Genomic DNA, 23,710 nt, shown 5'->3' with positions numbered 1-23,710 from the left:
GCCATGTGACCTGCTGTCCAGACGGGTCACCCTGGGAGACTGACGGGGGCACTGGAATCATCTGGCTGCGCCACGGTATGAACTGGGCTGCTCCCGGGCAGCCCTGGACCTGTGGGCACCCTACCTAGGAAACACATGACAGAGGCAGGTGGGAGGGGGCCCGCCACGTGCCTCCTGCGTGAATGAGCCCCGTTGGATCCCGCGAGTTGTTGACACTAAGGCTGTCTCCATGGCAACAAGGTCAATGGGAACCGGCAACCACCAGTTTCATCTTGACTGTGTTCTTGTTGACAGGAATAAAGGCCCTGCTTCTGGTTTCTGGGTTCAGCTGGATAAAATTTTCATTAGATTTGACTTCCCAGGTCCAGACACCCACATGCTATTCCGTCTCCCCATCGCACCCTCAACTCTGTTCTCCTGTGGGTCCTGAGGACGTTTCCAGAAATCTCATTTTGAGGAGGGCAGAGGCTGCGCGGGGACAGGGTGGTGTACGTGCGCAGGGACGCAAGTGCGGGGTCCCCAGGGAGCTTGCAGTTCCCGGTTCTGGAAGTCGGGGGGTGTGGGGCATCATCTTCTGGGCGGGGGGCCCACCTCGTTCCAATAGTACACATGCCACGGAGAAAGGCCGAGGGCCTGAGAACGGAACATGTCTGGCAGGTGGGAGGGGCCTGGCACCTGGGGGGCGAGGGCACCCACCCGACCGGGAGCCGTGTAGGGACGGGTTCCCCGCGCCAGGCGCCTGGCCTCCCAGGCCGGCTCCTAGGGTCCCAGTGACGTACAAAGCTGGGTGTTTCCCTGCTAAGTGGGCCCAGGATGCGACGTCGTGGAGTCGGTCAGTTGGAGGCTCTCAGAATCTCCTCCCAGTTTGCTAAGTGGCATTGTTGCTGAGGCAGGGAATTCTTTGCGCCCTAGTAAGAGCGGGAATGTGCTGGGAGCTCTGGTTGTCTAGTGATGTCCGAAGCTCAGGAGGCCGGGAGAGAAGCTCCAGCTGTTGTCCCACACCCAGGGGGCCACAGGGGCTCTGGAATCTTCTCCCCCCCCCGTTCAGGCTTCATGGCAGACCATCTCCCAAGGCCCCACTCAGCGGCAGAGACGGCAGGAGGGACCCCCTGTCTGAGCAGCCCCTCCAGGCCCCTGGCAGTGGGGGCAGGGGACCATGTGGGACTCTGGACAGTTGCCATCTTGCTTCTTTCAAGCCTCTGGGCTTGTAAGGATCCTGGAATCGGATGTCTCCTCCTCAGGTCTGGAGGTGGTACCTGCATGCTGGGAGGCAGGCGGCACTCAGGTAGCTGCCTCTTGGCTCCTAACCGTGTGGACCAGAACCTTCGATATTCAAAGAGAAGCTGAGAATCTGGAGATTTTAATATTGTCAGCTCTGGGTGGCAGTCAGGCACAGAGTGTGGGTGGGGCTGCGGTGTCCTCCACAGCAGCCCAGGGACGCAATCCATCAGGGCTCATCGAATTAGGGGATGCTTAAGACAGAGCTGGGCATTCTGTAACAGCAGGGGGTGCGTGGCGCCCAAGCAGCCGGGGAGAGACGGGAAATCAAAAGAAGCATTTCTCTTTCAGTTTTCCTACTTGGGGGCCACAGCAGCCAAATACAATTTAGCCCGAGGGAGCACACTTGCAAAGCAAGCCTGGTCCTGTGAGCAGGAAAAGGAAGCCAGCCCAGACCGACTCACCCCTGATGCCCACTGCCTGCTCTCCTCTGTGCCAGGGCGGGAGGTGCCAGGAAGGCGCGCTGGCAGAAGCTGGGGACATAAGGGGACCCACTCTGCCTGCTTCCCATGCCAGGAGCTCCTAACCACAGGGACAAGCAAACCAGGGCAGGAAAATCTTCTCTGGGCCCTTCTGTACTGTCTTCCCTTCCCCCAGTGATGCCACAGCCTGTGGACCCCGGCAGGGAGCAGGGCAGAACCTTCCGCCTCTCACGAGTTCCGGCCACTGACGAGTGCCTCTGCTCTTAGGGGCAGAGCTGCCGTCCCAGGCCCTGGGCCTGCCGTGGGGACACAGATGTGCTCCTCTTCGTGGCACACAGTGTTTCTCACGAGTTCAAGTCAATAATGTCTGCAAGACCCCATTATGTGCCTGGCTCTAATGTGAAACATTTAACCCAAGGAAACTTCTAGGGGAGCAAATCTTAACCCGGAGTCTATGGGGAGACTTCACGGGGCCGATTACACACATGATTCTTGGTGCGTGTCCCACGTGGCTCGGAGAACCATCTGACACTCAAAGAGGCCTGTGGCCCCAGAAGGGTGCTGACCCTGATCTCCACCACAGGGCTCGTGGTGGGCCAGGAGCCTGCCTTTGATCGATCTGCCCAGGCCGTTGTTTCACTGTGGACCGCAGCTCCCAGCACAGAGCCAACATCTCTGCCAGGCTTTGTGGGCCTCGGAGCTCTGGGTGGGGTGCCACAGCTGCTCAGGCTCCCCTGAGCCCCAGGGGTGGGCAGCCTGGCCATGCCCGAGCTCGCTCCTGACTCCTGGTCCCTGGCTCCTATCCTGGGTGTAACTTTAGAGGGGGACACTGGAAAGTGCTTCCAAGCGAGTATTTCTCACCAGAAAGAAACCCTCCAACAGATTTCCCTTCCTGGCTGTAGCCCACGCCCCCCCCCCCCCCCCCCCCATGGTGCCCCTGCCTGCAGCTACGTGCCTTTGGGACTTGCTTTGCTAACTGCCTCTTACCACCCACAGACTCTGGCCAAGACTTGGGAGACGCCTTCCTTGTCAGGCTGGCGCTGCAGCCCCCTTGGTCTTGCACCAGCTGGCTGATGTCTGATCAGGGTAGACTGAGAGAGGAAAGGTAGTCGATGTGCCTCTCCCTGAGGCCCCCTTCCGCTTGTTCCAGCCGCAGCCCGAGCCCAGTCCTCCGGGATCACAGAGCAGGCCCCTGATGGCCTCTCACCACATCCCAGACCCCAGGTCCACAGGCAGGGGTGGCCCAATGCCCCACATCCCCCCACTGCTGCGGACACCGGCCTCGGAGAGAGTCCGGCTCCTGCAGCCTGCAGAGGGCTCACACCTCTGAGCCGCTCTGCCGCTACTGGCCACCAGGTGGCGCTAATCGACCAGGAACGGGGTTCCGTGCAGGGCCGGAAAGGAAAGCCTTTGTTGATTTTACTTCTTGATATTCTATAATCACCAGGATTACAATCTAAGCAAAAAAGCAAAACAAATAAACACAGCCCCTCTTACTGGATCTTTGGTCTTTGTCTGGAAAATTATGAGAAAACAACAGATGCATTGACTATACTAGCAAGCCTTGGGTGCTGCACTGGGCTGGGCAGGGCAGACAGGGGGAGAAAGGGGTGGGGGGCTCTGGACACTGAGAGTTCCGTTGGCTTCAAGTGGGGGTGGCTGAGGAGCTCCTGGGAGACATGGTGCCTGCTGATGAACCCACTCCCCTCCAGCCTCTCTGCCACATCAGCTACTTCCAGCAATGTGGGGTTCCCTGCCTCCAGGCACCCTGGCCTTACTGCACATGTGTGGGTGCAGGCCCTGGGGCTATGCAGGCTCCCCAGCCAGCCCTCCTGTTTTCCCACCCACAGGTCTCAGGACCCTGGGAAGGCAGTCCGAGTAGAGCCAAGCCCAGAGGGAGCTGGTGGAACCGCCAGATGATCTCTGGGGCCATGGAGGTCAGCAGGAAGGTCTGGCCTTGCTCAGCGATGCAGGACCACCTGGTCAGCCAGCGTGCTCCAAGAGGAGCCCCTGGGCGGGACAGCTGGGGCACAATCCCTTTCCGGGAAGGGCTGTGAACACAGCTTAAAATTCATGCCCTCATCCCTCACTCTGGATGGCATCACCTCTTCTACTGCTAGCTGGGAAGTGGCTGGCATGCCTGTCCCCTCCCAGGCTGCCAAGGAACGGGGCCAGGCCGAAAGCCACGGATGCTTAGAGGAGGGGATCCCTCCAAGGGCCCCGTCTGACTTCCCGCAGGCTCAAGTAGAGCCAAGAGTGGAAGGTCCGGGGCACGGCGGTTCAGAGCCACTGTGGTTCTGGGCAGCCAAGGATCACCGAGCACGTTTCCCACCAGCAGGACTGTGGCACAGAGCTCCGTGGCATTCCTCTCCACTCAAAGTTGACCCGGGACGACAGAACCCCACCTGCCCAGTCCCTTGCTCACGCTATGGCGGTTTGCTGGTCCAAAGCTGGTTCAAGACCAGCTGCACTGGAACAGACCCCAGAAGTTCCAGGATGAGACGTACTCAGCTGTAGATCACATTCACTTGAATTCTATAAGCTCCAACCCTCAGATGAGGCCCGAGACAATCATGCTCAGACTCTGACCTAAGACAAGTGATTCTCAGCTGAGGCCCCACAGGGACACCCCAGGCTGAGCTCAGCTCCACTTGGCTCTGAACGACTCACACATGGAACCCTATTCCCCCAAAGTAAGTTAGGGTGGTAGGGCTTAGCACGAGACTACACTTCCCAGAGTCCTTTGCAATCAAGGGTAACCATATGACCAAATTCGGCCCCACGACCTAGGAGTGCAAGTATTGTGTACAACCTCTGGGCCCTGTTCTTGAAAGGAAGAAGCTTGCCCTCCACTTTGTCTTCCCTGCTTCCCACCGGCTGGAATGCAGTTGCAATGGCAGGAGCTAGAGCAGCCATTTTGGACCACAAAAAAGAGAGCAGTGCTCTAGGGATGGTAGAGCAATCAGTCCAAGGAGCCCAGGTGGCTGATCCCCGACACTCTGGGGCTGCCATGTCAACCTTGAACTACTATGTGAGCATGAAATATCCTTCTCTTTTGTTAAAGCCACTGTTCTTTTGGTCTTTGTCACAGCAGCACCCATATTCTAACTGCCACGGAAGGGATTGCAAAAGATAGGAAGCATCTTTGGAAACACATCGGTAATTCCAACCAGATATCTTAATTTTTCCGCCGTCTTCATTTTTTTTTTTTTAATTCTGTAAGAGGCCTCCCTCAGATGGCAGATTGAAGGGAAGCCCCCATAAGACCAAACGGCACAATTGCGAATATCAAGGTAGGGTTCTCAGAATCCATTTGGCTTAGAAGCCAGCATTTGTGAGATTCCCCAGGCTCAAGAACAAGGAGTCCCCCCCGTCTTGCAACAGGTGAGGCAAGTGCTGCGGATCCGAGTTTCCTTTCACCACTGATAAGCACAACATTTTGATTAAACCACTGACAATTCTGCTGTAGGGCAGAGAAATTTGGAAACATCAGGAAATCAAACTGTGAAGTCTTTGAAGGAATGTGATTTATGTGAAAATGTGATGAAGCTAATGTGTTTGGCTCCAGCGTTGGGTGGCATGCCTGATTTTGGAACCAGATCTGATGGCTTCTTGGCCCCCCGTGCACCTCTGCTTTCCCCGAGCACAGTTAGCTGGTGCCCTGTGTGTGTTCCAAGACTCATCGCATGTAGAGCTTCCACTGGAGCCTGACTTCCACGCTGCAAGTCTCTAACCAGAGCCACGCACGCACGTGCACACTCGCTCCCCGCCCCCAGACACACCAGCGCGCCAAGCGTTATTAGATTTTGGGGAGTTTGTTGTAGTTTTACATAATTTCCTTGATGCACTGCAGACTTCTGAGCAGGCATTCACGGTTTCCTCCAGTTAAGCATCAGAGGCTGACTCAGGTCTGGATGGCACCCCCTAGAGTTCATGGAGCTTAATCCCCTTGCCCCTAGGGAGGTGGCATTCCTGTCTGATATGAGGAGGTTCCTGCATGCGCGGGGGGGGGGGGGGGGCAGGTATTGTGGGGAGGTAGAGGCAAGGAGGAGAGAAAAAGGGAGCAGACAGAATACAAGAATGAGGACAGTGGCCATGGGTGACTTCCAGGAGAAGGGCCCTCTGTGTGCACTTAAGCGATATTTGGGAGGACCCAGGCCCGAGCCTCTGACCACGGAGGCCACCATGAAAGGCATCTTTGCCTTTGGGCTAACCTCTGGCTAACACCGTCTCCAGAACCTTCTTGGAAATGGGGTGAAATCGTGGCCCCAGCGCATTGGACCTGGGTCTGCAGAGGCCTCCAGAGGAGCTGGCTGGGTGCGACGGATCTTGGTGCAAAGACTCTGGATTCTTTCTTTCACCTTATAGAAGGGGACTGGGGTGTAGAGGGTGGCCTGAGGTCACACAGTGAAGCAGTCACAGACCCAGGATGTGCCCATTTCCTGTTTTCCCCGGCTTGGGCTGCCCTGCCCTGCCCGGGTGGTGTTGGCACCCACTGTTACCAGAGCCATTGCTCAGGCCCTGCCGAGGCTCTGCTGAGGAGGAAGCGTGACCAGACCCTGGGGGAGGAAACCCAAAGTCAAGTAATTTAGACCCCACCTCGGTACTGAATTGGAAGAGGTGGGCAGGCCAGTCTGAGACCAGGAAGCCTGGTGCCATTGCCCTGGCTCGCCATACCCCTAGCCTGGCCTTGGAGCGGACCACCGAGCAGCCCTGGCTCCCAGGGCCTGGACACTGGGGGTCTTTGTCCATTGCTCAGGCCCCTGTGGGGAGTGGACCAAAGCTGGGCCCAGACACTTTCCACTCAACCATCCCACCAATGTGCATGTGCCCAGCACTTTACAGGGCTCTAAGGAATGGCGGAGAACAGGAAAGATTCCTGGGGATTAGCTGCAATGTCTTCCAAGTTTCTGGGTGCTCTGCCGAGTACTGAAGAGGCTAGAGGGGCCCCACCGGTGAAGCATGGTCGGCTAACTTTGGTCTGATGTTGCCCTGCCGGTTCTGGGAAGCTGGGTGTGCTTGGGGCGGGGGGCAGTGGGAAGCCCATAGCGGGGCAGGGCCTGCAGAAGAGCTGATGTGTCTGCTGAGGGCAGAGGGGTGAGGTGGGGTAAGCAGATGAGGACAGGGGAGAGTGACCCACCCTGGGGACACGGGGGGGTTTAAACAAGATGGGTGTGTCACACCTGCAGTTTAGGAGGATTCCACGGGACACAGCCTGAGCCTGAAAGGCCCCCGGGCCTCCTGGTTCTAGATTCCTGGCAGCAGGAGCGGTAAGGCCAAGGTCACTGGACCTCCCCACCGGGACCTGGCTCAGGAGGATGGCTCAGTCTCGGGACCCAGCCCCTGGGCGGCTGGGCCACTGGCCTATGGGGGGTCTCCCTTCCCACCCAGATCTCTCTTTCCTTCCTGTCCCTAACCCCCAACCTTGAAAATGGGGGGTAATCCCCCAATCTGACCACTGGGGGACTCTCAGGATGAGCTGGTCACTGCGGGTGCCATCAGCCCTCAGCTTGGATACTCCCAGTGACAGGACACTTATGGCCCCCCAGGAAAGGACATTTCAGCTGCTTTCTGTATATGGTGTCCATCAGCTTCTTCCCTACAGCCCCACTTCCAAGGGTGGCATGGGCTCTGAGGGGCCTGGGGACCCCTTCTCTGAGGTTCTGTTTGATGACATGTCTTTGCACTGAGCCTCAGAGATCGATGTTCTGGAACCCTGGCCTCTGCGCCCTGGATGGGTCTTCTCAGGTCTGGCAGACCCGCGTCTGTTCTTCTGGAGTCAGGCAGCAGGAGAGACCACCGAGAGCCCCCAGTGGCTGCCCGTGGAAGCGAGGCACCAGCCATGCCCAGCTCTCCAGACTCACTCGGCATCCTGCATTCAGCGATCTGCACCTGACAGATGCTTCAGAGAACATCACTTTGCCGGCAAAATGAAATCCAGCTAATTCTGGTCATCTGCATGCCACCCAGTCTGGGAGCCAGCGCCGGAGCCAGCCCCCCCCGTCCAGGAGCAGATGGGCTGGAGGCTGGAGGCGGGCCAGCTCTGGCCAGCCCCTCCTCTGTCTCCAGGCCTCATTGTCCCCAGACCTCGGCTGCTCTCCCATCTGCGGCCCACGCGACGGCAGCGCCGGGCTCTCTCGGCTCCGCTCCTCACTGACATGGCCTGGTGCCTCTGATCCTCACTGCTGTCACCTGCAACATGGGCCCGCAGTTCCTGATGTTCTGTGCCCTGGCTACCGTGGAGGGGGCTCAGAGGATCAAGTGAGAGTAGGGTGGGGGCGCCCCTTAGAAAAGCTACGGTCACTGTCATCCAAGCTGGATGGCCACAGAGGACCTCTGACCCGCCCGCACGGCGCGGGCCTGGCCTCCAGCGTGGGACCCGGGGCCGGGTGGGTCAGGGCTACTCACACATGGGTTTCAGCTGCCCGATGAGCTCCTCTTTCGTCCACTTTGCCCACTCCTTCTTGTCAGTGTTGATGGAGCAGAGGATGGGGCCGCATGGCTTACCGCAGTCCTCGATGGCTGGGACGTTCAGATAGTGCACCAGGACGATGTCGGGGTTCTGCGGGGAGAGTACAGAGACTGGCAGCATGAGGGAGGCATGGAGCCCATCCAAGAGGACCCCCCAGCAGGTGCAGGCAGGCTGAGCGTCCCTACACCAGGCTTTCTCAACCCTGGCGCTGCTGACATCTGAAACCAGATCATTCTCTGGTGTGGGGCTGCCCTGGGCACTGGCTTCTGCCCGCGGGATGCTAGTAAACTCTGCCCCTTTCCCAGCTGTGACAACTAGAAGTGTCTCCAGCCATTACCCATTGTCCCCCAAGGGACAAAATTCACCCCCAACTGAGAACCACATGGGCTGATTTGTGTGTAACTAAGGACCACACATGAGGCCCGACAGATCGCTAGTCTGACATCTGGGACTTAATGCCAACAGCTGCCCAGGAGCTCTGGCCCCCGCTCCGTGCAGTTCCTCATCACAGCTCACGGGGCGTCCCCCACACAGGCATCATCACCCCCTGCCTCCCTGGGGGAAACAGAGTTTCCGGAGTGCAAGGCACCCCACTTCTAAGGGCCGGATGCCCCTCTGCCCTTCAGCCCGTGGGCTTCTCCCTGGACAAACAACCCCATTAGCGTGTCACTTCTGAGCAACACCCAGGAGGCAGCTGTGGCTCAGAGCCTCTGGACGCTCGTCCTGGGAAGCCTTTAGAACAGAAAGAACTCTCTATGTGAAGACTTCATTTTGTCCCCAGATGGTTCTGTGGAAATGGGTCAGCCGCTTCCCATGAGAATCAATTCAAAACGCCCTCCGAGCCTTTCTGCCCAGCCACCAGCGCTGACAGCGACCTACCGAGGGGATCGGGTGGGACAGAAGCTTCCCTGCAAAGACCCTTGGCCTTCCATGGCTTTCTGTGGCCCTCCAGAATGCAAGGCCATTTACTTGGCCATATCAGGCCTGCCTTTTAAGTTTGTTAAAAAAAAAAAAAAAAAGAACAACAACCACAAAAAAACCCAACACCCCAATCTTAGCTCTTTAGAGTGCATCTGGGTAAATCCAGAAACACCTTCTACCCCTATCAGAAAGCATTGCTGAAACCATAAGGAAACCTATGGCAATATATTAACATGCCCCTGCGGGAGCTGGGGATACAGCCCGTTGGAAGGTTCCAGATGTCAGGCTTTTCCCCAGACCTGTGTTCTCTGCTTTCTCTTAGTGATATCCCCGGCAAGTCCTGGGAGGGCGCGAGGACCCCCGGCATGGAGGAGGCTGGGCCTACAGTTGCCTTTTGGGATATGGTCAGAGCAGGAGTAATAAATGACTATGTGAATCGATCAATGCGTTCATAAATAAAGACCCAACACTACACCATGACCAGTGCAAGAAAGTAGACTGGCATAATTTAAAAAGATTTTCAATAAGGGTTGAAACACAGAGTTTTTTTTTTTTTTTCTTGCCAACGCTCAGTTAACCAGGAAATTAAATCAACACGAACAGGAGCCTTCTCGTTAATGGCAGCTTTTCTGGATTGCGGTAATCATGCTCCTTAATAATACTGATAATCCCTGACATCCGCATGGTACTTTATTCTTCTCAGAGCACTTTCCAGCCATTACCGTATGTGGTGCCCGCGCTAGCCAGGGAGGCGGGCTGGGCCGGGCAGAGCGCCCTCCATCTACAACCAGCGGACTGTGGCAAAGCTGTGTGGTGGGGGACAGAGCCTGGGCTGAAAGCCAGGGTTCGGATTCCAAATTCAGGGCCTGCCAAGACATCTGGTGGCCTCTTTTTGCTTGGTCTAAGTGCTTTCCCACCTCACATTCCACTTTATCTTTGCAATATGCCCAAGAGGTAGGTGCGTTGGGTAGATAAGTTATGCTCATCGCACAGATGGGGGAGCCAAGGAGAAATGGGGTGATACACCCAAGTCCCTGCTCCGAGTTCTTCCTACAGACACACTGGCCTCCTGAGGGTTGCGTCTGGGCTGGGGGCTCCTTCCTGAGCCTGTGCCTGCAGCACCAGCCACTGAGCAAGACAACAGAGGAAGGATCAAATGGCTGCAGGCTCCCCAGGCGCCGCCCCCCCCCCCCCCCCCCCGCCCCGGGGTCTTCCTCTGATCCCAGCCCCGAGCAGGAGCCCGGCCCCGTGGGGAGGAGCTAGGATGTCAGCCGCCTGGGAGATGAAAGGGCTGCAGCTCAGCCTGGGTGCTTGGGGAGGCTGTGGGGGGGTCAAGGCGGTGGGAGGGCAGGCAGGAGCTTGGGGAGCAAAGGGCCACGTTCACCGTGCACCCAAAGTTTCAGGAAGCTCTGTCCCTTCTTCAGGGCCTAGCTGCATTTCTGCATAACCACCTTCCATCTAGTCTCTGAGGACAGGCACAAGGATCGCCTCCTCCTCCAGGAAGTCTTCCCTGATACCCTGCCCTCCATACATCCACCATAGCAGGATGGAGGTTTGTGTCTTCACAGTCTGTGGGCCTCCGCCTCCTTGACCTCCGCCACCACAGGGAGAGTGCCTGGCAATGATAGGAGCTCACTTCGTGTTTGTAGAATTGTATTGGGCTGTCTCAGGACTCCCCATCCTTAGGCTTCCCAGGCCTGTGTTCTGCTGACATGTGGCTTCAGGTTTCTGGGTCTACGGAGGGCAGAGCAGTCTTTCTGACTCCTAGGAGGCTAAGAGGCAAGGCTGTTCCTTACCCTTGTCTGGCTCTAAGGGCCTCTTTGAGAACTGCATGAAGGCTGTGGATATTCCAAGTCTAGCTTCAGAAACTACCCAAGGCACATCAACACGGCATTTCAGGGGTTCACAGAGCCAGCGGCCTGTGCGCCGCACATCTGTAACTACTGATTTAGGGATTCTAGATCTACCACTGTTCCTGTTGAATCGGGGAATATGCCCAACGTGGAGCCTTTGCTCTGGGCCTGGGCTGCTCGGTGGCCTTGAAACGCTTGGGGGGAAGGTGCCAGCCCCGGAAGGTTCAAGGAGTCTGGGCTTGGGGTTAGGGGCTGCAGGAGCAGAGAGCATCATGGTCTGTGTCTTCTGCACAGATTTCATCCTAGGGCCTGGGGATCCTGTGTCTGAAACACCCGAGCTGAATTTTAAGTGACGACTTCCTGGCTGGGGCTGGTTTTAAGACACAGAGTGATTGAAGTATTTTTGGAAATTTGGGGCACACATCGCTTCTTGGCAACATGATGATTTTATTCATTAGTTGTGCATTTTATTGGGTGTTATTGGCAGAAAAATATAATAGCCAGAGAGTCCCAATGCATCAGCTTCGTGGAGCGCTCATAAGGGTGTCAGATCCTGGCTGAGGGCTGCTCGGGGGCTGGAGAGGTGCTCGCCTGTGCCCAGCTCGGGGGGGCCCAGCCCAGGACGCACCCCAGCAGACCCGCCTGGACTCTGGATTCTGGATGGTTGTGCAGCCAGCTTGCCTTTGTCTTCCCTGGGCTGCTTGCATGTTTCCCTGGGGTTTACCACCCAGGTCTGGTCTTACAGGTCGGGGGGCATTCAACATCCAGTCCAGAAGCTCCTCCCTGGGCGACGGGACTCCTGTGAGCATACTAGAGGCCGACCCCCACGAAGAGAGCACGACCCTTGAAGATGAGCCCCCTGAATGTCCAGGAGGCCCCGGGCTGGTACCAAAGGCCTAGAGGAGGGAGCCCCATGGGGATGGGCTGTGGCTGAGGATAAGTAAGAGTCTCAGAGACATTCCAGAACATTTTGGAAAGCGCAACGGACTAGGTGACCCAGCCTTCCTTTTGATGCCTTGAGCTCCTCACGTGCAGGTGGAAACAGCCCCCACAGGGCCCCTGAGAGGTGTGACGTCCCCTCTGGACAGGAAGAAGTCCCACTCTTCTACTGCCACTGCCACCAGACCAGACCCCAAACCAAACCAAGCTCTGACATTTCTCTGACAGAATGACCAGAGTGAAGCTAGCGGGAAGCCTGTCCACCTAAAACGCACTCCCTCTCTGTGGCAGCCCCTCTGCCCCGATGTCCCTCTGAGCGCATGGGGACGCCCCTCTACGCCTCCCAGCGGGGTCCTTGCCCCTCTTCCTTTCCGACTGACCTCCTGCGGCTTCGCAGCCTTACGACCTCCGTGTGGTGCAGATTCCAGCTTTCTCTCCCCAGCCCCACCTCTCTGCTTGGCTCAGGCTCATCTGTCCAACTGCCCGTTGACAGCCCTTGTTGGGGCTTCCAAAGTACCCCTGGCTAGCAGGGCTGAGCCTGATGTCCCCAGGGCCCGCCCGGCCCACCGGGGCCCTGCCCGCCCCCAGCCGTGCACGTCATTCTTTCTTCTCATTCCCTCGCCCTCCGCAGCCAGTCCAAACAAGCTCCGTCATTCCTCCCAGCCGCCCTGTACCCCCCGCTCCCTGGGCCCTCACCTCTGCCGCAAGGACCCCCCGTGGGCCTCCTCACTTCCGCTCTGGCCTCCCTGCCCACCCACTATCTCCGGCCAGCAGCCCTGATCCTGTGAATGGGGCCAGCCTCTCTGGCCCTTCGAAGGGAGCTCACGTCCCTGACATGGTTATGGGATGACCATCTGTTTCTCCCCTGGTTTCACACCCCCCTTGGCCCACCCACCTGGACACTGCCATTCCCCAGACGGCCTGTTCTCTCCTGAGCCCTTCCCCAGCTGGTGTGCTCCATCCGTCCCACAGGTCCTACAAACCTCACCACTGCCTCCACCTGCACACCTTACTCTGAGACCCCATGGAATGGGTGCCCCCCACCCCTGCTGTCCCAGCACCCCTCACCACTTCTGTTTGGCTCTCACCCCCATTTCTGAGCTCTGAGCGCCTACTGCTTGGCCTGTCTTCCCAGCCGATGTATGAGCCCCGCTGGCTAGGCTCCTGCAACGGCTGGCTCCCCAAGCCCAGGGCCAGCACCTGCCGAGTGCCGAGGGTGCCCTTGGGGCACGGGCCAGTGAGCCTGCCAGGCAGCCGACCTCGCTGGGGGAAGCAGCATGGGGACAGCTGTCTCCTCCCTGGTGACTCAGCATTGGGCACCCAGGAGACCCCCAGTGTGTCTTCCTGAGGGACATACGGACTCAGGAGGAAGAGGGGAAGGAGGAGGTGTCTGTCCTCTTGGAAGTGGAGTGGCAGCACCTGAGGGGGCCCAGGAGCCCTTGGCCCCTTGGTGGGAGGCTAAGCTGGCCCCTTGACCCAGTGCCACCCCAGTTTTTATCTGAAAATGTGAGGTTTGGATTTGCTGGTTGACCTAGTTCCGGACTGCCAGGACTCTGCGGGGCAGAGACGCGTCTGGAGGCTGAAGGTGGTGGAAGGGTGTGTCCTGGGGGCCGGAGTTAGTTGGCCTCCTAAGATACCGTCTCCAAATGGCATATTTCATTCACCTGACCCTCGGGGACAAAGGGAAGTCTAGGGAGAACAGGTCAAGGACTTTTACGTCCAAAAGCACAGGAGGGGTTAGGAATGTTCCGGAAAGGGGATGCTTTGCCAAAGTCACACAGGCTCCTTTACAGCAGGGTTTGTCAGTCTTTACGACACCCGGCTTAGGAGGATAGCCTCATTCGTGTTGCAGTAAACAGGCTTTCCAAGCTTATTTGAACGTCAGCCTGAGTCCCTCTTGGGACCCTAGTGTTCTCTGGAACACAGTCTGGGAACCATTGATAGAGTTCAAAGCCAAAGGAAATGACTGTCAGCAGCTGCTGGAAGACAGCCTCCCACCCCCAGTTCCTTGGGTCTCTGGGGCGTTGGGGTTTCAGATGCCCAAGAGCTGCCCCCTTTCCCCGGGCACCATCCCTGGCCTGGCCCAAGGCTCATGTGACATTTGAGCTGCTTTCACCTGACCACCGAGTTTCTGAGGAATCCCTGCCCTGATCTGGTGCCCTGTCCACATGGGTCTCCCCTTCCTGGTCGCCACGGCCAAAGTTCCTCCCCTTACCCGGGGTGGGGCTTCCTTTTGGGAAGACTGGAGCAGAAGGGGGGGCGAGGTGGGGGACTGTGTGTCCCCTTCAGTCGTGGGCTTGTCCCTCCTGACCTGGGTGCCCTGGGCCACTGGGGTCCTGTGGGGAGAGGCAGGTGGGAGATGCTGGCCCAGCCGTGGGGAAAAAGCACGGCTGCCCATTTAATCTTCTTAATTACTGGTGATGGAATTTGAGAGAGAGAGACCGCGTTGGTCAAGAAAAAAACCCCTGCTCCCCCTGGGGCTGGTGGCCACTACCGTGTGGGCGCTCAGTGACTGGGGCAGGCGGCAGCCAGGGTGCCTGGAGCGGCACTGGTGATCCAGATTAATCTGCAGCGGCCCCTGGGGTGACTAGGGATTTCTGGACCCTCGTGCCTGGGGTGAGTGGGTGCAGCAAGCAGCCTGGGAGAGCAGCAGGTGGAGGTGGGCGTGTCTCTCTGATGGCTCCCACACCTTCCCTGGCAGAGACCCCGCCCGGGAGAACCGGACTCACCCTCCATGGAGGACTGGACCTCAGGCCAGGGCTGGAGGCAAGAGGGAGAGGCAGGAGAGGGGAGGGGGAAGGAAAGAGGAAAACAGACCAGGAGGCACAGCAGACGAGCCCAAGCTGGTGGCAGCCACGGTGAGGGGCACAGAGCCTGGGACGGGGTACTAAACCTTCTCCCAGTCCCCAGGGACCTCCAACTTCCAACCTGCAGCCAGAGCCCCACGGCTCCTGTGCCTCCCAGCTCCTGAGAGTTCCAGGGTAGGGCCCAGGGGCGGGTGCTCCAGCGTGCGCAAGCTCTTGACCCTCCTGAGCCTCCATGTCTGCCCTTTGGCATGGGGGAGGACGGGGGCTGGCTTTGACTTGGTTGGGAGAGGGGCAAGGCCATAAGGAGCTCAGGTTGGGCCTGACCCACGGCCAGTACTCACAAGCAAGGCCACCGACACTGCTGATTTGAATGGGGGTTCAGTGATCCGCTATAGGTTCAAAGGGAGGTGGGGGGACATTCCAGTTTGCAGGGGGGAGCTGAGCCCGCACCTGCTGCATGCAGAGCCTAGCCCCAGGTGTGTAACAGGCTCTGGAATGGACTGAAGGTGCAGCAGTGAGCTCTCCACCAGAGGCCCCACTCGGGGCCCTGACTTGCCCAGAGGCAGAGCCTCGGGGGGGGGGGTGGCACGTCCTCCTCTTGGCCACCGCTGGATTTTGTCCACTGCTGGGCACCAGGGGCTCCCCCCAGCCCCAGCCCGGGCTCCTCCCCCGCCATGGGAAGGAGGAGGCCCAGAGCCAGCACCCCCTTCTGTGGAGGAAGCAGGACAGCAGTGCAAGAAGTGGTTAAAAATGCAAAAAGCTGTTGGTTTTGATAAAGAAAAATGCAGCTGCAACATCTGTTTGACTCTTGTTTGCAGCTTCATCAACGCTAAGTGGTCGATAAATCAGAGTGGCATGGCGTTCCGTTTCTTCTGTGGCTCAGTCATTAATCTCGTGCCAGTTCTCATGAAAAATGAAGGAGAGAGGCTGTGTGATAGTGAAAATGTATACCTTACCCAGAAAGTCATAATAGCGTGTAATAGTGCCACACACCTCCCCACTTGCCACTGGGGTGCGGGGGTGGGCCCGGCGCACGGCCGGCCCGGGGAGGGGGACAGGGAGTAACTCAGCTCAAGCCTATTCTATTATTGCCTCTGTCATGTGAGCACCATTTATGCAGATCCCGAAAGCCCCACAAGCCTGATCTTAAGAGGCAGAGCCTTCCCCGTACCTGGGTGCTTCATAAATGGGGTAGATGCCCATAAAACAGGAGTGCAAAGCCGGCAGAAAGAAGGGCAGGATTTATTAGGGAATGAATAAATGATGATACCAGGCGCCTCAGGGCTGTGGGTGTCACCGTGCTGCAAGGCAGAGAAAAATCCTCTTGCCTGCGCTCCAGCTGCCCGGGGCAGCGTGGCATCCCTCCTCTGCTCTGGATAAAGCCATGGCCCCATCCGAAGCAAGGCCAGTCATGGGACCCTGGGCAGGCTCCAGTTCTCTCCCCTCAGTTCCCCACTGAGGGCTGCCAGCAGGCAGGCTGAGGGTCGTGCGGCTGGAGGACACGCAGGAACTGTGCTCCCTGAGGAGGGCCAGGGCGGGCGGGCCCGGCTGCCTAGGTCTCCTGCCGGCTGCTACCCCCCTTCCAGTTCTCTCTTCTCCGCTGCCACATTTTACATCCTCTCTGCTCCTCGGGAGGCGGGGGAGCGGGGGGGGGGTAGGAACGTGCCTGTACCCCCAGCACACACCTCCCAGTGGGCACCTCTATTTACAAAGATCGCTTTCTGAGCATCAGCTGCATGCGGGACCCCACCTTCAAGCCCCACTGGCGATTCCTCACTTAGTCCCTTCAACACCCCACGGATGCTGGTGCTACTGTTACGCCTTCCAGGGACGGAGACTCTCAGTGCTCAGGATGCTGTAACTCAACCCAGCCCTGAGTCCCACACCTCCCCTCCGCCTGGTCCCTGGGGCTCCAAGGGGACTGGCCAGAGCCGGGGCGGGGGGGGAGGGGATGGATGCTGTGGGTGCAGCCTCAGTGCCCGGGGTAGCAGCGGCCTAGGTAGCGTCTGCGCCAGAACACAGCCAAGTCGAGGGAGCCTGGGCAGGTCATGCAGGGCGCTGGGAGCTGAGGGGAACAAGGCTGGGGCTGGAAATCCTGGCTTCTCCGGGCAGGGCCGGGGCAGCAGATCCCTGGTCTCCACATCAAGAGCCTCCACAGGACCCCCCCCACCCCGTGTTCAGGCAGGGGTGTGAGATGGGGCATGGGGACAGCCAGGAGCCGAGCACTTGGCGACTGGGGGCAGACCCAGGTCCCCAAAGTTGGGGGTGGCTAAAGACCCCAAAACAGAGAAAGGCGGGAGAGAAGGAACAGAAAGAGGGGCCCTGGAGGTGAAGAGGTGAATAGGTGAAGCCAGCGGGCGGCGCAGTCCCCGGGAGCCAGACCTCGGCTCTGCCCGGGTAGCTGGGGACACAGAGGGCCTCCCTGCTCCCCAGCTCGGGCCCCGCAGGGCGGGGGGGGCGGTGGATCTTGGGGTGATGCCCAGCGGGGATCCTCTCTCTGTTCCACGTGGGGGCAGAGGCCGGCCGCCCTGGGGGAGTCCCCGCGCCCCTTCCGCCCGGCCGCCGTCATTAAGCCGCGCGCACCACGGGGAGTCTGGGGCCGCGGTCCTTCCCCGCTTGGAGGGAGGCTGGGAGGCTTAATTAGTTAATGTGGGTAAAGTGGTCTGAAGATGAAAACCCTGGGTAATTGCCGAGTGCCGCCGCTGCCGTTGTTATTACACAATTACCAGAGTTTTCCAGTCTCGGGAATAGACTTAAACAATTTCCACCTGGCGCGGAGTTCGGGGGCTGTGCTGGCTGAGCTGCCGGCCCGCGCTGCCCGCTCCAGCCCGCAGGTGACGCGGGAACCTGCGCCTGGCACGGCCCCGGCCACATCCGGGACGCCGGGCGGTGCTGGCGGGAAGCGGGGTCACCTCCCCAGCCCCCCAGCCCCGCCCACGTAAGGACGCGTGGGCTTCGAGAGGCGCCAGGCAGGCCACCTGTCCCAACCTTCCGGAAGCCTCTGAGGAGGTTTGACTCAAAGGCCGCCTAGAAGGTCAAGCCGTCCTGCACGACCACCGTGGTGGAGAACGCTTCATCACGATGCAGGCCTGGCTGCCGAGCGCACCTGGGGGGCGGCGGGGCGTGCGGGCAGCTTTCCGGACGCACGCACGGAAGCCGTGAAGTTCACGGTGGCGCGGGGCCAGGCCTGGCTTTATTTAAAGTCGTTACAAATGATCTAAGGGAAGGAATGGCCAATAAAATCTCATTTGCAGATGACACTAAACTTTTATGGGTGACGAAGGGCCCATAAAGTGCCCGAAGTTTGCGATGGGTCCTGAGAGGCTCTGGCGGGGTTGCATGAGTGGGTGCAGAGCGACAGACGGAGCCCATCGCGGGAGGCGCGCAAGGCGGTGCGCTGGGGAAGAGTAAAACACATTGGCTGTGGAGGCGGGTGGGCCCGGTGCCCTCCGCAAACCCAGGGAGACCTCTGGGGTTCACGGACGCCAGTGTCCAAAGTCGTCGCTGGGGCCAAAGGACCAAGCCTGGTGAGCTGGGCGCACCCGGGAGCTGGAGTCGGAGTAGCAAAGGCTCTTTATTGCAAACCGTTGTCTGGACTAGTGAGTGCAGGGGGGGCGGGGGGCTACCGATGGAGGGGGGCCGTGGCCACTGGGGCACCAAGATAAGGATTTTTCTGGCCAGAAAGACAAAAGCCGAGAGGAAATGCAGTTTAAGTGTTTTAGGTCAGAAAGGGGAGAAGGTGAATGTGTGCTTTTTCACCAGATCCCCAAATGCTAAGAATAAGGGTTCCCCTTGGAGCTCAGGACGGTAATTTTAGCGCAAACAAACTCTGCACAGCGGGCAGTTAACGGGCAGTTAACCTACAAGACTCATTATCCCAAGGGGGGACATGGGCTGAAAAGTAGAAATAGATCTTTTTTTAATGGGTGATATTAGTTCCTAGGTGGCTGATCTGTAAGGGGTTATGGAAGGAGGTCAGGATGTTGGGGGTCATCTCTCTCTGGGACCCAGATCTGGGGGGCACCCCCCAGGTGGGATCCGGGGATCCCGGATGACAGGCCGGGGTGCTCAGCCTCTACATGTCATTTCCCACTTACAGGGCACCTGCCAGGGATGCAGGCGGCTGTCACCCTATAGCTGGCAGAGCCTGAGCTTGAATGAGATTGTTGGTTTTTCTCCGGCACTCACCTTGAACTCATTTTCGATTTATTAAAAGTCACAGCAAGAGTCCCTCTAGCCAGCCCTCAGGTAAGACGCCTTGGACCTTTTGCTGAGACGCAGAACTCTAGGGAAAGGGTTCTGCTCAGGGTTTGAGGCCCTGGCCCAGTGGGGACCTAGGGGGAAGGCCTCAGGGCTAGCAGCATGGATGCTTGGTACTCAGGTCTTGGGGGCTGCAGTCCCTACTCCTCACATCTCTCCCCTCCCAGGAGCCACATCCGTGGGCCACACAATCCCCTTCTCATCAGCCTCTGGCTGAGACTTGGCCGTGGGCTCCCGGAAGACTAGAAGCCAAGCCCATTGCCCTCCCCTCCCTGTCCCTTCCTCTCCAAGGACATGTCCCTCCGTCTCGCTCCCAGGGCTGGTGTCTCTGCTCAGAACCGTGCCCCATTAGGCAGTGAGTCAACCCCCTCAGACGACAATGGCACCAAACAATCATCCAGGCATCTGACATGCTCTGGAGCTTTTCCTGTCCATCTGCTCTTCACAATAGCTCTGGAGGAAGCCGAGCATGTGCCACAGTCCCCACTGGCCACATGAGCCCCCTCAGACGGAGAGGTGCCACATGATCTGATCAGAGCTCCAGGACCAATGGGAGGCAGAGCTGAACATAACTCTACTGCATTGGTGTTCTTGTGATAAAAGTATCCACATGTACTTTAGGGAACAAACCATCTCTTTCAGACTCAGTCCAGGGAGGGGGCATGTGACTTAGGCTGGCCAACTAGAGCCCTGCATTCTCTGGGCCATGATGACTGGCAACCAGAGGCAATCAGAGCTAATCCCTGGACTTGGCTGGAGCCTCTAGGGGGCAGGGATGCTCTTTTCTACTGGACCTGAGCCTGGGAGGGTGAAGCTTCAGGCTGCTGGAAGCCATCTCTTGCCATCAGGGCATGGAGTCCAAGAAGGAAGCCAACATGGAGGTAGAGCTGAGGGAAGGAGACACCAAAGCTCCAGGTTATTGATTGGAGGCTCCTTGATCCAGTCATGCCTGAAGCCAGAACACGTCAAGACTTTTCAGTAACTCAAACCCCCAAATTTTCTTTTATCCTGAAGCCAGTTCAAGTTGAATTTTCTGTTGCATCAACCAGACGAGAACCTTAACTCCTAAACAGATATGTCTTCCTTTTGCTAAGCCACTCCTCTCTCTCCACTCTACCATTTAGACGGTCCTCTGGTCCCAGCAGCAACTACAGTCACTGTGATCGCTGAGAGCTACCATTTATTCAGCACTCATACGCTCCAGTGCTGGGTGCTAAGTGCCTCACAGGCCATAGCTCATTTAATCCTCGCCAGGACCCCACGAGGTAAGGACTTCCTATCATTATCTCTACTTTACACACCAGGAACATGAAATGAAAAGAATCAGGTCTCCTGCCAAAGTGCCACCTTGAATCAAGGTCTATGTGATGCTAAAGGTGACAGTGACATGTGCTCTGGTTACACCTGCCAGGGTTCAAGTCTGGGTTCTGCTACTTCCCAGCTGTGGACCTTGGGCAAGCCCATCTCTGTGCCTCAGTTTTCTCACCTGTAAAAGGGGGGGAATACTGCTACCTACCCCATGAGGTAGTGAAGATGAAATGAGATAAGCGTTTGAACACATTGAAGTGGCCAGGTATTATCATGATCGCCTCTCAGACCCGTGTGACTTCATCCCTCGGTATTGCTACTGACCACCTGTCCCCAAGATCTTACAGCACTTGTGTGTGGGGCGAAACCAAGTTGATTCAGACATTTCTTATTTGGGAGGTGTAATTCCCTGAGACAGGAGCCCACTGAGGCAAGGTTAAGAAATTCTTCTCTGACACTGAGGAAGCATCATGAACGCCAGTGGACAGACACTCAAGCCCTCAGAGCGGTTTTGATGAGCTAAACACGGGTCATTCTTGTCCAGTCATGAAAACAGGATCTTGGAGGCAATTCCTGGCTATCTTCCAGGAGCTGGAAGAAAACAAAAACTATATTTCTCGAGATATATTCTGTAATTTTAAGTGTCCATGAATTCCCACCCCGACCCCATCCTGTCACATGGTGAGAACGTGTGCGGTTCTCCCTGGCCAAGGGGGTCGTCTGCAGTCCTCGGCCAGATAAAACCCATGCCAGATGACCTCAGGGCTTCCAAATTCTTCTCTAAGAATTATTGCTTACTTCCTCATCTGGATGCTTTATATACTTTAATTTGTACGTGAAAGATCCTTAAGGATCCTGCAAATCATGGGCCTCCTGGAATCTTCTGTGTATTCCTCTTGGAACAGAGGACAACTGAGGTGGAAAGAAACTTAGGGATTGCCCAGGCCAACTCGTCTGTCCTGTTCCCTTTCCAGCTGGGAATACTGAGCCAAGAGAGGCTGTGACGTCTAATGTCACCCAGTGGAGAGGGTGAGAGTGAGGTCAGGCAGCCATACCCGACTCCCCATCCCCTGCTGGCTTCCTACTTTTGTCCCCTCCTGGGGTTCAGAACCAACCCAAAGCAATGACTTCATTTCCCTTGCTTTGCAGAGAGAAAGTACAGCAGGGCAGAACAGGCGGATGTTCACCCCATGTGGCATTCACAGCGAGGCTGGTTTCCTGGCCAACGCCCTTCTTTGCAACCTTGACCATGAATAGGCTCCTGAGATCCCCAGTGAGCTGGACGGGGGCACTGTGCTTCACTCTCGGAGCTCGTGCTTTCAGGTCAGCCTCTGCCTGGTGGTAACGACGGTGGGGCAGGTGCTCGAAGCAGGGAAGTCTGGGTGGCTGGAACCTGGGCCACCCCCTCCTTTGCTCTGGGGTAGCATCTGGGGAGCCCCTCCACTAAGTCCTGTTAAAGACATAAGTCCCCAAAGCTCTCCCTTGACTGACAAAGGGGCTGAGCGTGGAGGGAGCAGAGGATGAGTTGTGCCTGGCCCACCAAGCATCTATAGGATTTTTATGCTCCAGCAACTGTAACGGTGAGATTCTAGCAATTGTTTTAGAGGGAATCATGATTAAATTGGGCTGTATGTTTTTTTAATGTGTTCCCCAGTTCCTCTTTAATACCTTGGTAGGACAAGATAAAGTGTAATCACTGAAGTAATTGTAGCACTCAACAGTTTATGTCTTCAAAGAGTAACTGGGGGTTAACAAAGCCACTGCAGGGTGAGGTTTGGATTAGAAATTACAGTTTTTCTTTTTGTTATTTTCTTTTTAAATCCCTCTTTATCTTCCTCCTTTCTCCAGTGGCTCCTGGAGCTGGCTGATAACCTGTAAGCCTCCTCAGGTAATAACGGAGCTTGCCGCACTAATGACACGGGCAAATCCGGGGGCCGTCTCCTCTGCAGAGTGGCTGCGGCAGGCCCGCCCCTTCCCCAGAGCCCATGCCCTTGCAGGCGACGCCGGCCTGTGCCCCAAACGGGCAGGGCTTGACATCCTGAATACTGGCGCTGGTCAAGGCCTGGTCCCCGCGGCTGCATACTGCGGGCTGAGTGCCGGGCTGCCCCTACTGGCCCCTTGTCAATGGCAGAGGAGGGTGAGCCCACCTACTCTGATGCCTCCTCCAAATGTCCCCTCTCCTGGCAGGTGCCAGAGGCACTGGTGGGGTTGGGGGGGTGTTGCTGTGGCCACAGGGAAAGGATGACCTTACTCCTCTTCAGATGGTGCGACAGAGAGACTGGCCGTCCTCCAGCCTCCCCGGGGCATCTCCAAGCACCGTGCTTGGAGAGCAACACCCACATTTGCAGGTGGGGGCAGAATGGGAAATTCCAGAGGGATCACATGGCCACGGCTCTCGAGGCGCTCACTAAGGCATGGCTGATGTCAGCAGAATGGAAGAAGTGCAGAAATGTGGGAACAGTGAGGCTTTCTCTCCGTCCCCAAGGCTATTGCCCCAGTCTGGTCCTCATCACCTCACCCACGCCACTGGCACTGGCCTTCTCATAGGTCCCATCTGACTCTCGGACCCATTTTCCCAAATCCCAGCTCCGATGGAGCCACCTGCTGCTGGCCTTCCATGACTCCTCATTTTCTGTGAATTCAACCCACCAAGATAACAGTCTTCCACGATGGGCCAGATCTCTTCTGCCTACACCTCCATGCACCTTCCTCACATTCCGGCTCAGTCCTTGGGACCACCCAACCTCTGCCTACGCGGCTCCCTCCACCCCATCTCCGCCAGTCTCCATCCCACCTGCTGGTCCAGACCAAGCTCCGATGCCACATTGTCCTTGAAGCTTCCTTGGACACTCCCAACCCCAGACAACTGCATTCTTCCCAAACTCCCCAAGCAGCCTTTGGCACTCGCATCATTTTCTTTCACTGAGGTTTGGGCTCAGGTCTACATTCCTCCTTCACACCCCAGGCTTTCTGATCCTGGAGTCTACGTCAGAAGGAAATTAATTCCTCGGGAGATGGCCAACAAGTACTGGCCGAATCAATGGCTGGTTGACCACATCTGCCTTTGGGGTGGTGGGCAAGGGGGGGCACCCAGGATGGACCACTCACTGGGGGCTGGGCTGTGCCTTTGGAGGAAAGCGAGTGTGTTGGCCTGTTGGCGGATTGTATGCCCTCCATCTACCCACCACCCTCTCCTCCTACCCACCAACCCTTCTTCCCTCCTGCCATCGCCAAGGCAGAGTGAATGAAGCTGCATGGGCCGTTCTGGGTCCTCTGCATTTGAGCTGATTAGACTCTCCATGTACACGCACATGCACACGCACATGCACACACTCATACTTGCCCCTCAGCTATGAGGCCCGCAACTCTCTCTCCTTGTTTGTTTTTAGGTCTCACCACGGCTGCCTTGAAGCTGAGAAGACAGACGCTGGGCCGAGGGCCTTGGCACCA

General features: G+C 57.6%; 1 protein-coding gene across 11 annotated transcripts in view; it reads right to left on the bottom strand.

The window, feature by feature from the left end:
- Positions 1–23,710, bottom strand: part of CAMTA1 (calmodulin binding transcription activator 1) — an 869,134-nt gene that overhangs the window by 98,078 nt on the left and 747,346 nt on the right. For all 11 annotated transcript variants that reach the window (XM_027625467.2, XM_027625476.2, XM_027625430.2 and 8 more), the window contains one exon: positions 8,109–8,262. In XM_027625467.2, the coding sequence (XP_027481268.1) occupies positions 8,109–8,262 (154 nt within the window). The remainder of the gene's footprint in view (positions 1–8,108; positions 8,263–23,710) is intronic.

This window comes from Zalophus californianus, chromosome 4, assembly GCF_009762305.2.
Source record: "Zalophus californianus isolate mZalCal1 chromosome 4, mZalCal1.pri.v2, whole genome shotgun sequence".
Taxonomy (NCBI): domain Eukaryota; kingdom Metazoa; phylum Chordata; class Mammalia; order Carnivora; family Otariidae; genus Zalophus; species Zalophus californianus.
Note: the sequence above shows the minus strand (reverse complement) of the source record. Positions and strands in the feature narration are given on the sequence as shown.